This window comes from Mandrillus leucophaeus, unplaced genomic scaffold (assembly GCF_000951045.1).
Source record: "Mandrillus leucophaeus isolate KB7577 unplaced genomic scaffold, Mleu.le_1.0 Scaffold172, whole genome shotgun sequence".
Classification (NCBI taxonomy): domain Eukaryota; kingdom Metazoa; phylum Chordata; class Mammalia; order Primates; family Cercopithecidae; genus Mandrillus; species Mandrillus leucophaeus.
The window spans coordinates 5,000,814-5,014,258 of record NW_012101721.1 but is presented as its reverse complement, the minus strand read 5'-3'; the positions used below and the strand labels follow the sequence as shown (position 1 = coordinate 5,014,258).

The 13,445-nt window shown below is 39.2% G+C and overlaps 1 protein-coding gene across 7 annotated transcripts in view; it reads left to right on the top strand.

Moving 5' to 3' along the window:
* Positions 1 to 13,445, top strand: part of CADM1 (cell adhesion molecule 1) — a 340,206-nt gene that overhangs the window by 296,844 nt on the left and 29,917 nt on the right. For 3 of the 7 annotated variants that reach the window (XM_011977055.1, XM_011977051.1, XM_011977050.1), the window contains exon 8: positions 2,929 to 3,009. The exons of the other annotated variants lie outside the window; for them this stretch is intronic. In XM_011977055.1, the coding sequence (XP_011832445.1) occupies positions 2,929 to 3,009 (81 nt within the window). The remainder of the gene's footprint in view (positions 1 to 2,928; positions 3,010 to 13,445) is intronic. 7 annotated transcript variants of the gene reach the window in all.

Sequence of the window (13,445 nt, the reverse complement as noted above, 5' to 3'; positions counted from 1 at the left end):
GAGATGATCCTCTTAGAATTAACTGTCTGGGCCACAGTGCATTATTTGAAAGCCAAGAAATATAGGGATCCACTTGTTTAAGGCAGGCACAGCTACATATACATGTCTCTCTAATCCAAGATGGTATACCTATCCTTGTCTCAGGACTTTCTAGATCCGTAATACACTACCTACCTCCCCTAGTCAGTCCCAGTAACAATACTTGAGATGACAGGTTAGAATATTCACCTAAGGTATTACTAGTCTATTAACAAAATACTCTAGCATTTTGGGAAGGTGTTGAGTAGATTTTCTTTCCAAAGCTGATTTGTTGTATTACTACGGTAATTTTGGAAGTATTTTATGAACTACAAGTTGGCACGCCTCCATATAGTTTAACTCTCTGGAAGCAACTTCTACACATGAAGAATCTAGCTGGTTAGTGCCTGAGCCCCAGTTGGTTTTATTCTTTTAGCCTCTACATGTCAAACACAGCTCATTAACTCCAATTCTGTACTTTCTTAAATAGTGGCCTCACATTGCTCTTATTGCTAGAAATGATCTAAGCACTGAGGTTGTTAAACCTGTTAAGGGAATCTAATTCTTTCAGGTCACTTTAGCCAGATGTGAAGGACAACAGTTGCCCCAGTCATGATAAAGATAATTGAAAGCGTGTGATTTGCACAAAATGGGAGGGACTGATGACCTTCATTAGTCTGGTCTACCCCTTGGTTCATAATCATATTTTCAAATCACCTTCAGATCTACTCTTATTGTATTGTGGACATCACACACTTTATGTCAATACTTTAGAATAGGTGCAGAAATAGGATTATAGGCCAGGCATGGTGGCTCATGCCTGTAATCCCAGCACTTTGGGAGGCCCAGGTGGGCGGAGCACAAGGTCAGGAGTTCAAGACCAGCCTGGCTAATATGGTGAAACCCCGTCTCTACTAAAAAATATACAAAAATTAGCCGGGTGTGGTGGTGCACGCCTGTAGTCTCAGCTACTCAGGAGACTGAGGCAGAAGAATTGCTTGAACCCAGGAAGCAGAGGGTGCAGTGAGCTGAGATCATGCCACTGCACTCCAGCCTGGGTGACAGAGCAAGACTCCATCTAAAAAAAAAAAAAAAAGAAATAGGATTATAGTATATCAGGGAAAATCTCCCAGGCACAAATGTTCCTTTTCAGTGGTAGATATAGTAATTCAAGCAAAACAGAAAAATCACATTAACTGACCCCGTGCAGGGCAGCAGGCACCTCTGTGGATATAGTTTAGTTGTGTAGTGGAGGGAGCGGGATGTCTTTAGTGCTGGGCTCAGGGGTCAGTGCACTTAGTTCATTTGTATCTGCACTGGCACCTGCAGCAGGTGTGTAGGTGCATCCAAATGAGTTTCCAGCTCACAAAATGGTTCCCCACCTGTGGCCTCCGTAAAAAGTGTGAAGGAGCAAGACTGAACATATGGCCTGAATCACTGCATTTCTCATTCTGCCTTTCTTTTAAACAGGTAGTTTAAAATTACTAACTTAATCATTTTTACTTCTTGGAGGAGAATGAGATTATTTTTAAATGACATGCTTTTTTGGACTTCTGTGAGGCTCCTTTAAAATAAAAATGTAAACTGCTTGTATCCCCAACTTAAAGGAACGGAGCCTCCCATCAAACAGAACAGTAGCTTCTTCTCTGTTAATTTCATCCAAGTATGTTTGTGTGAGAGAAGCAGTTTGTGAAGAAAATTAAAACCTCAGATTGTTGATCGATGGTAGGAATCGTTTTAAGTAGACTTTGCAACCAAGCACCAAAATATTATTTTTATAAACTTTTGGGAAGTTGCACCAAGCCCAATAAAGGTGCAGTATATAATTAAAGTTTTGATGTATTAATTAGACAATCTGAGAGCTCACTTGAAGATAAAAGGACACCAGATGTGTCAGGGAGAAAAAGTTGATGTGCTTTAGATAAAATTTAAAATCAAAAGCTTTCAAATCATCTTATGCTCTATTATAGCAGAATGATTGCTTAGTTCAAAGTCTTGCTGACAATTTAACACATTCAGTTTGATCATTTGGTCTTAGAATTTTTTTTCTCTTTCATATTTGCCCTTCCCTTGTCTCCAAGTAATTTTTGAGACGATAGAAGAGTATACAGTATATCAAATATCTGACAGAGGTTCCCTATCAGGTTCCTGGCTTTGAAGGTCGAGTCTCATTTATATTTAGTTCTCTTGTTTACAAGATGGAAAACGTTCTTTCAGTTTTATCACTGTAGTCCACTTAGGTCAAGCTTTTAATATGAGCAAAGGCAACTTATTAATATTTATAAGTTGTAAAATTTATTGACTTTTAAAAAATAAAATCTCAGTAAAATCTCACATGCCTGGAACTTGATATTTACTGGTGACATTCTCTCTTCTTTGTATTTATTATGAGTGTAGAAGTAGTTTTACTTCCTGCTGGGATGTATTGATGGAGAATAATGAAGTTAACAGTCACAGAGAGCAAATGTGCAGGGGCACACTCATCCTTGGCTGATATGAGCCCCCTAATAGAGCAGCACCACCTCCTCCTCCTTCCTCCCATCTGTAAAAGCTGAAATGAAATGGCAGCCATTGTACCCTCTTGGTACTGAGTTGATTTAACCTCACCTTTGAAATCTGGTAGGGAAGAGGGGTGTTGTATGTTTTGATTTTTCTTCCCCTCTCTTCACATCTCCTCATCCCTAATTCACTTCATTAACAAAAATTCTCTTTTCTTCTTTTCTCAGCTCTTCCAAGTAAGGCTTTGGGATATAATCACAAGACATAAATCTTGCAGGGAAAGAACTTTTGGTTTTAAAGGGGGAAGCCACCAAACAAACATCTCAATGTCCTCATGCCTTTGTTTTGTCATTACTGGTCATTGTTGTGTTCAGCATTGTGGGTTTGATTTTCCTTTTTTTTTCTATCCAGATCCCCCCACAACTATCCCTCCTCCCACAACAACCACCACCACCACCACCACCACCACCACCATCCTTACCATCATCACAGGTATGGTACCTTCATTACCATTGAAAATGTCCTGAATGTATATTGTCTTTCTGGTATGTATAAAAAGAAGCCAAAAAGTTCCCTTTAAATCCTTGAAATTTAATTGTTCCTTTATTTTGGAACTCCAGCGACATTAGATACTACGTTCTTAAGTTGAATCTTAAGGACCTCAGAAACATCCAAGCATTTAACAGCACGTCAGATATTTTGCAGCTTATGCATAAAAGAATTCTTTTTGAAGCATCACTATTCAAAGCAAAATGCTAGGGAAAATGGCAGCTGGCTGCTAGAGAACACGCCTATAGCTTCTACTTAGCCATGTTTGATGAAATGGTAAGTACTGTGGCTTTCAATCTTGTCTCTGTCTTAGTTTCATCTCAGTCCATGTAAGGGAAAATATACACACCTAACTTCAATGTGCCTATTTGGGCCATGCTACTAAATGCATAGTCATCCTTCCTGCTCCAGAGAGTACCCGCTGACAGTGTTACTACCTGTTTGTGTTGCCTAGGTAGTCACAAGAGATCAGAGGGAGTCACTGTCTTTTCCATGCTGAGCACTCGCGTGCCGCTCCCTGCCCTCGGTCACATATTGGAGGAGTGGAAGAGGCAGCCACTGTGGTTCTAACTCTGCGGCTTTATCTTTTTGGACTGTCTGAAACTCTTATTCAGCATGAGTTTTACTGTCTCTCGTTTCTGTCACTGAGGGAGGTGGCATGCCATCCAGCCCTTCCTGGCATCCAGTGGCTCGCTCATACTGCTTGATGTGGCTCGTCTGGGAGCCATGGGGTTTCCTCTGCCTACCTAAGTAGGAAAGTTTCCAGCCGTACTGTGTCCACTTGCCATGAAGGATTTCCATAGATAAGGCCTTCCCAACCTGTGTTTACAGGGACTTACCACAAAAACATGTGAAATTAATTATTCTGTGAGAAAAAAAAAAAAAAAATCTCTTGAAAGAGTAACTTTTCCACTGTATTTTGTTAACTGGTGAGACTGCAAGGACTGGACTCCTTTATGAACACTGAGTATTTGACTCCCCACCCTTCATGGTCAGCTCCTTTTTAGCACCCTAGATATCATTGCTCTCCTTTTCATTGACATGCTGGAGACATTTCCAGTTTTCATGGGAGTCAATAAGATAGAGATGATGAAAATTCAAAGTGTTCGAAGAAAGAGGAGGCCTCATCGGTTGATAGAATATAGCAATAGATGTCTACTCTCAGTTTTCTTCACTTTTCTACCCATTACAGTGGAACAAAGAGAACCCTTAAGGAAGCCAGTGCTTCTCAACATTGGTTACAAAACCATCAGTGCCAGCACTTAATTTGAAATCTTCTGAAAATCCATCAATTGGTTTTCATGTCTCACTCTAAACTCAGCTCCAACCAGGCTGCTTCCTAGATTCTTGTCTGTGTGTGTTTCTGTTTTGGCTCTTTGTTACTTCCCTCTGTAAACTTAAGTAAACTCAGTTTGTTGGCCTAGTGAATTGATTCCTTCCATTTTCTATACCATTCATAAGCATATCAAAGATGCTTCTTCCTAACTCTGATTTCCAGAGTAACCGTGCTATCAGCTTTTCATACTAAGAACTAGATTTTTACCTTTTCAGATTTCTTGCCTCTTACCCAGTTCATAAACCAAATTAGACTCGTACTCTTGTGAAGGGCCCTTTAGATATTAGTATAAAATGTATTGCCTAATTCTCCACTGCCCTACATATGTTAACCCTTTAAAAAAACATATCAGCAGTCTATTTCATCTTTGCAGAACTTGCCCAGGTATGAGCCAGCATTTATTACCACTCATTCTAGAAGGTGCCAGCTAGGTAGCTATCCAGGTTTTACATTTTAAGGCAGTCGAGACCTTATTCATGCGGTATATAAACACCACATTTCTCTTTTATATGGAACAACACTTTTCATTTGTGGCTGGCCTTCTCACTAGCTTATGCCTTTTTTTAAGACCTTTCTTAACACTCGCTGAACTCCTCCCCCCTCACAATCAATCTCAGCAACTCAGCAGAGTCGCTTCAGTTCACAGCTCTTAATCCTTCACTCCAGACTAAAGCTAATCTTATGTCCTCAAACAGCTACAACTCACTGTTATCACAGTTCCAACTGCAGAGACTCCATTTAAGAGGAAATTTTAAAAATAAACAATGCTCTATTTCTGTCCACATCAAAGCTACCTCTAACAGAAACTTGTCTTTGCTTCTGTCTCTCTGCTACTGGCCTCTCGGCTCAAGGTAACGTAAGATGATCTCATAGATGCACTTTAGCCTCTTGATGTTAGCAGTTGAATCCTCCCTGCACATAAAATACATTTGTGGTAATGAATGCCCAGAATCTCACTGGCACACCCAAGAGTAGTTAAACTAAAATTGCTACTAACACAACATTGTAGAATTCGTTGCCTTAATGGATGTGATCTTCTAGGCTTACTGTGTCTTAACAAGCAGTCTTATATATATTTATCTTGCCCAGAAAGTACACTTGTAGAATTTAACATTTGCTCCTTTCTCCAAACAGATTAAAGGTTATGCAGCTGAATGATTCTGTGTCCCATTTTAAAGGTCCAGGCTATCCCCTAGATTTAGATTAGTTCCTAAAAAATCTTCCAGACTGAATCCTGACAAATGGATAGCTAAATTAATGTCCACTCCTCTTCTCTCTTGCACTGTTTGGTACATTACAGCCACCATTAGCCTTCAAAGCTGCAACAGCCAAATTCAGTGACAGTAACATAAAGCCTGAGCTTTTAAAAAAAAAAAAAGAAGAAGAAGAAGAAGAAGAAGTCCACAGTCATCTATTTCTTTTCTCCCAGTCAAATGCAATAACTGAAACCCATTCCCTAGGTCAGAGTTTCATTACAAGAAAAATGTACACGTGCAATAGAAAAATACTTTTAAACTTGAGAAGTCATAATCGATTTCTGATTTCTCTGAAAGGAAATGTTCCAGTGTTATCTTTTATCTTCCGTAACCAGGATAATCAAATTGTTCCCCTTGTTAGGAAGACAGACTGGCATTCTGTTCTGAGTCACCTGACTTCCTTGAAACATGTTAAAGCTTCGTCATGGAGACCCTTCAAAGAGAAGAATTATAAGCCCAATCTGACTCTGCTTTGCCCACCCAGAATCACACCCCTTATGGGTGGGAGCACAGGGCGTTTTCTGCCTCCCGCTTACCCTGTACGGAGCAGGTCTGGAGAGTTACACATGAAGGCACCCATCTCAGTGTGGCCTTATCTAGGGAGAAATTTTTGTAGTCTCTAAAGTACTGAAAGGAATACAAACAGCCCCTGATTTATGATGGTTCATCCTACAATTGTTTGACTTTAGGACGGTGCAAAAGCAATACGTATTCAACAGAAACCGTACCCATACAGCCTTTCACTTTCAGTACAGTATTCAGTAAATTTCATGAAATCTTCAGCACCTTATAAAATAGGCTTTGTGTTAAATGGTTTTACCCAACTATAGGCTAATGTAAGTGTCCTGTGCACGTTTAAGGGAGGCTCTGCTAAGCTGTGACGTTTGGTAGGCTAGGTGTATCAGATGGATTTCCAACTTACAATGTTTTCAACTTAGGGTGGGTTGACTGGGACATAGCCCCATCGTAAGTCAAGGAGCATCTGTATTTAGTGTCAACTTGCCATATCAACTTGTTGTGGCTTTAAAACCATGAAGCCATTATAGTATCATTAAAATTTTTTTCCAACTATAAAACAGTTTTAGATTGGGAGCCATTCAGAACCTCACTATGATTTGCCATGAGATTCCCTGGAGTCTCTTATCTTTCCTGTATATTGATATTCTGACCATATATTTCTGTTTCAACTATTGCTATTGGCAAGCTCCTGTTCCTTTTTTTTTTTATTGTGTCAAATTGTCCATGCGGTTTCATTCATGAAGATATATGCTGTCATATGGAAGCATAAATTGCATAATTTAAATTGCCCCTGGAATCCTTTGTTAAAAGATGGAGACAGCCAGCCATTACCCCGGGTAAGAGTCCTTCACACAGATTCCTGTCAAAAACTAGAAGAGAAGAAAAACTTACTGCTGTGCTGGGGTGGCGGGGGGAGGTGAGGGGAGTGTGGGTGAGTAGGGAGTGTTTGTTCTGTCTTGTTTTTAACTTTCTTTGTAATTAGTTGACTTGTGTGTTAGGTGTACATAAACTTACCCATTTCTATAATAGTGTTAGCCCCTGTCTTCCAGTTGGATCAACTTTTTCCTGTAATCATCTCAGGAAAACATGTTGCGTTTCCCTTCCTAGTTAGCGTGGCTGTTGTTTTGTTTCTGCCTGATTGCATCTTGAGTTAGATGCTTGATAAGGAATATCGTAGAAAGGACTCCACACTCAGTTTTAAATACTCTTAGCAACTTACAGAGAAAATCCGGGCTGGGAGGAGTTCAACTTGGAGGTCACACTATACGTGTGACTGTCATAAATTAAAAAATTAAAACCACCTTAGAATAAGAAATGAATAGCTATAGGGCCAAATTCTGAAACATATTAAAAAATCCTTTCATAAGAATGAAGTAGGTCATTTCTAAATGAGTTTTCCTCTTTTTAAAAGTATGTACCCAATTAAATATTTTGTGTTCCTAGGAAAAGAAAATAGCCAGGCTTTTCTTATTGGTATCTAAGTACTCAAAAACTAATATACCTTGTAGCAAATGATTCCTACCCCCAGGCCCACATTATTATTTTTGGCTTTTTTAGTCTGAAATCATAAGCTTTTGTTATATGTAATGTGGATTAGATCACATAAATAAAGAAGGTGGGTATAGCCTTTATACTTCAGTGATATTTATAGAATATGCCCAATTGGGAAACTTGACACCAAAGCACATGTTTTTAGTTCCTTAGGTACAGAGCAAAGAAGCACATCTGTCCTTAAGACTGAATCTACGTCATGACCATCTAAATGATAATAGAGAGCTTTCCTCCAAATAGAGCTGGCTATTCCCCAGGGTCTTAGCCTAATGATTCCTACTCTTTGCTATTGATATTTGCATTGATGGTTCAAGAGCTGGTCTGCTTTTAGTTATGCACTCAACAAATATTGAATGCCCGTAATATGTACAGCACTATGCTAGTGCTTATGGAGACAAAATACTCCCTAAACCCCTTATAATATGGTTGCGAGAACAGGTTACACACGTTGGAACCCAATAAGAGATACTGTGCAATTGGGGCGATTCGGTGGCACAGGCAGGTGCCATAGACGCTGAGGAGAGTGTCACAGTGGACTTTGGTCTGTGCCACCAAAGAAGGGACAAAATGTGGATAAGAAAGGATGGCATTTTGGAAGTTATGCATGAAGATCCAATGTTACTTCAAGCATCTATCTTCAATGTGTGTTTATTTTGCGTGTATTTATGTTCCAGGCATAGATTAGGCCACTCTTGCTAGGAAATATACATCTTCATCCCAGAATGTTTACTAAATTGCCTTTTTTTCTAGAGTTGACATCTACTTCATTAAGATTATTTTTCATTCAGCATTTATTGAATATTCATCAAGTGTTATTGATATGCCAGTATGCCTAGTGACAAGAATATTTTGGGAGCACTAGTAAATACTCATGAGCCACCTTTTATATAATAAGCCACCTTTTCAAGTTTTTACTCCAAAAAGTGTGTGTTCATTTTTCTTCATACTGTCTTAAGTGTCTACATTTTTTTTTCTGATGATTGTAAACCTGTTACAAATAACAACATAGCTAACCAGCTTTTGACCATATTGATTTAGGAGGGAATGAGAAAAGACTTGAATACTACAGTGATGGAGGCCACCTGACTCCACATTTTTTTAAAAAAATGAATGAGAAATATGATGCGAGTGGAAAAGTTTTTAATGCCTCTATCGTAATTTCAATAATTTTATGCTCTTTATTTTAAAAATAATCCTGGAGATAAAAATGTGACATGTTTTCATACTAAAGACCTATCAACAGTGCAAACAAATAATACTGTGAATACAGGTTTCCCAGAATTAAAAAGTGATGTTTAGAGCTATCTTGGTATTAAAAAATAAAAGACTTGACTGAAGGACTCAACCCTCCCGTACCTAACACAAAATTTGCCAAGACTTAAAAATGTGCTGCAACTTATAGACAGCCTCTCTCCTCTCTCCGTCACTACCCTCCTGGCAACACCCTCTTCTTTTCCTTCCCTCCCCTGTGCCTTCCTCTTATCTGTACCCCCTTCCACTGAGCATTCACACACAACATGATATAGGAATTGTTTTTCTTGTTAAATGAAACCACTATACAGATTCCTATTATTTTGCAGAACATCTGGTTTGCAAATGAAAAGATCTCAGGGGCACAACAGCACGAGTGAACAATTCTGAAGAAGCTTTTAACAAAACTTGAAATTGCTTATCCAAAAAAAAAAATCGTCCCCTGTTCCTGCTGTTCTGTAGCACACAATCTCTTCACTCACAGGGGAGGTGACTTTAACAAGGAAGAGAGCTTTATCCTGGCTCTCCTATTTGGGCCTTTTAGTTTTCGTTCCGTTCCTATCCACTTCTCCCATCCCTAAGACAGGGGAGTTTGATTAAAACATAACATAGATGGAAAGAATTAGCCAGGAAACTAGGAGAAAATAAATTCCAGAGTTTAATTTTCTGGCAGTTATTTTTGTTTTCGATCAAGTTCAAATAACTTGAAAGAGGAAAAAAAAAAACATATATTTAATATATATTGGCAAGCACAGCACAACCATGAAAATAAAATTGTCAGGGGAATTCCTTGCCTATCCTAGTGTCTAGATTTAAAGCACCTCCATAACACAAACTGAAGGGGAATTCAATTAAGAAAACCCATTGGCTTCTTATTGACTTTAGTTAAGAAAAGAAACTGGGAGAAAGTGTATTAAAATATGTCTAACTGCTTAGGTATGCTTTCATTTAGGCTTATGACAATCAAAAATGAGAGAATTTAATTTTTTTACAATTAAGCTCTGGTTTTGAGTAGATTGTGGGTTATCACACCGTGCATTTTTTTTAAATGTACACCTTACTCAAACACACCCCAAAATGCAGGCTTGCAAGTCTGTGCATTGTAAAGCAGAAGCACCACAGATCAATTGGGGGAAAAAATATTTAAGGTTGTGAATTTAATTTTGTTCTAGGATTTTCATTTTCATTTATGGCACCCGTTGTGTTTGAGACCATGGACCAATTTATGGATTAGTTTTAAACCCCCAGTCTGTCACACTCAATGAACAATTCTAAGTTGGAGAGAATCCATATGAAAGGATTAGAATGTGCCACAGTGGAGCTTACACATGACTGTTTCAACTAAATATTGCCCAGCTGCCTCTCCTGCAGTAATTTTTTTTTTTTTTTTTTTTGCTACTTAGTTAAATTGCTAGTGTCTCTAATTTCACACATTGTCAGAGCTTTTTTTATTTTTTTATTTTTAATTTCATCTTAAAGCTGACATGATGTTGTGATGTAGGAAGACAGTAAATATACTGCAACAATAAATGTATGTGATGTTTCATTTATTGAAGATGGGGTATGATAAACTGTAGGACGAGGAGACTAAGAAGAGAAGTCAATATTGAGTAGAATGTGCATCTTTCAAATAAGAGTGCTGGGCCCTTCTTTGGATACCTTGTTTGACTGTACTCATAAAATAGCCAGAGAGTGACTGTTAAGACCGTACACACTTACTGGGTTTTCAAGAAGATGGGATTGTTTTTTCTTGGCCATATAAAATAAATATGCAATAAATTTGCTCTCTTTGTAATTAAAATTAAAATAAGAGGCAGTAGCTCAGCTAGGCCTTTTAAATGTCTATATAACCCAACACCACCATAAGTCCAGCTCAATTTTTTGTGACCTGTTTTTCTCATAAGCTAGCTCAAAGGTTTTTTTTTTGTTTTTTTTTTTTTTTTTAAGGCAGCAGCAAGATGAGGTTTTAAAAAGGCTTTGTTAGGGCAATTAGACTTTCTCATTTTTCAAGCTGATTGCAGCATTTATCACTTATATTGAAATTTTACTATTTGCATTTTGCCTCTACACTTAGAATGTTACCCAACAATATGGTAACCGCACAAGTTGATTCACAGGGCATGTTTGCACATTTCTCCGGTTTTCTGATTAAGATACCCTAATAAATCCTGCCTCACAGAGTTGCACTCACTTCAGAGCCGGGGTGTCTGGTTTCTGCATGAAGTCATAATGCAATTATGAAGGAGAATTAGATTCTGTCATAGCGGTCTCCTGCAGGGAGCACAAAGTTACTTCTAAAGAATATTTTCTTAATTCTTTATTTGAAACTAACCTCTGTTCAAGTAGCATTCCAGATGCTCTTAGAGAAATGGAGTCAGTGACTCCCCAGACACACCGTCAATCTTGCTCTGAACTTTGTAGCCAGCCTGTGTTTCTGCTGCAGTCTCCTACCCCATTGCTGATCATGGTTTTGCCATTTCCAGCTGCAATAATCGTGTGTTTGACTTGAACATGTGTTTGCTGTTAACCGTTTCAGAATGTGTTTTTTCTTCTCAACATCCCCCTTTCCTCCCTTTTTGGGTGCAATTGATGGATTTCCCATCCCCAGAACGGGGAAGCAAGATGCACTGTGGATTTTCCTTCATTTATTTTCTAGTACCCACCTAGGAGCAGACGCCTAGCTTTACTTGGTTTAATTTCGTCTTAAAGCTGACATGATGTTGTGATGTAGGAAGACAGTAAATTGGGGTCATTGGTTAATGCTCAGATATTATTTTTGATGACTCTAACCCTTAGGTTTTACTCCACCCCCTGCCCTTCTTTCATTTGTACTTAATTATTTACCTGGTGAAAGTAAAACATATGCCGGGCGCGGTGGCTCACGCCTATAATCCCAGCACTTTGGGAGGCTAAGGCGGGTGAATCACCTGAGGTCGGTAGTTTGAGACCAGCCTGACCAACATGGAGAAACCCCGTCTCTACTAAAAATACAAAATTAGCCAGGCGTGGTGGCGCATGCCTGTAATCCCAGCACTTTGGGAGGCTAAGGCGGGTGAATCACCTGAGGTCGGTAGTTTGAGACCCTGACCAACATGGAGAAACCCCGTCTCTACTAAAAATACAAAATTAGCCAGGCGTGGTGGCGCATGCCTGTAATCCCAGCTACTTGGGAGGCTAAGGCAGGAGAATCGCTTGAACGCAGGAGCCGGAGGTTGCGGTGAGCCGAGATCACGCCATTGCACTCTAGCCTGGGCAACAAGAGCGAAACTCCATCTCAAAAAAAAAAGAAAAAGAAAGCATATTTGAAGAGCTACTACAAAATAATGAGCCAGAGTGTTGATTACTTTTTTGTAATTTTGGAAACGAGCCAATGCCTATCTATAAAATGTATTAACATCATATACATGTTTCTGTACAAATGGGCATTTGATTCTGCCCCTCAAATTTAAAGTACCTAATGCTGCACTTGGATGTTTCAACTAAGGAAATGTGTCATGTGTGTCGGGAGAATCTGTGACAGAGTGTGTTTCAACTGTACAGTGTTCTGTATTGTTTTTTACTGCTATTTTATGCACACAGACTTGACTTGTAAGTATTTTGTTCTTACGCGGTATATTGTATGTTTCTCTTTCCTTCATCTATTCTTCAGAAATTAAGCTATCAGTAATATTAAGCTGCATTGGCCTTTCAGACTTCTGGTTAATTCTGGCTCCTTAGAAGGGATCTAATTTTTGATGGTATAGGATCCTGAGGAAGGCATGCCAACTGAAGGGGAACGCCGGTGTGAATTCATGTGTCATATTGATAAATCAGAAGCACCAGGCTCATTTGCGCCCCCCAGAAAAGTTTCATATGAAGTTCCAGTGCATTTAAACATTGCCTGTGTTGAATCAGAAAGTCTTTTGGAGTCTCCACAGCTCATGAAAGCAATTACCAGCTAAGTAGCTGCATTCTGCAAAAGGACAGTGAACTACTTGCTTGCAGTTTAACCCAGAATCCTACTTCAGCCACCACCATTTGACTAGAGATGACTAGCTTGTGTCTCAGTATCACCATTTCTTTTCTCCAGCGGTGAATCGTAGAAGGAACGTGCCTGGGTGAGGTTGACTAGAAGAGTGAGAAAATGACTCTGGAAAAAGAATGTCACCCTGCCTTTTGTTAGATATTTATTCCACTTCCCCTGTAGCCAAAAATAAAAAGAAAATTCCTTGAGCTCCTTGGAGGAATTTCTTGTGAACAGGAGCAAGTACAGCAAGCCTGGCTTAGAAGCCTGGTAGAAGAAGGAGAAAACTTGAACAGCATCAGAAATAGAAGAAGAAAGAGACAAAACACATTTCCTTCCACAGCAAGTTCATCTAGCAATGGGGGAAAAAAAAAAAACTGCACTCTCTCCTAATCCAGCCATGAAAGCAGGACTCCCAGCCCCTCAGAACGGTGAACATGGTTCTGAATTGTGAGTGAAAGGA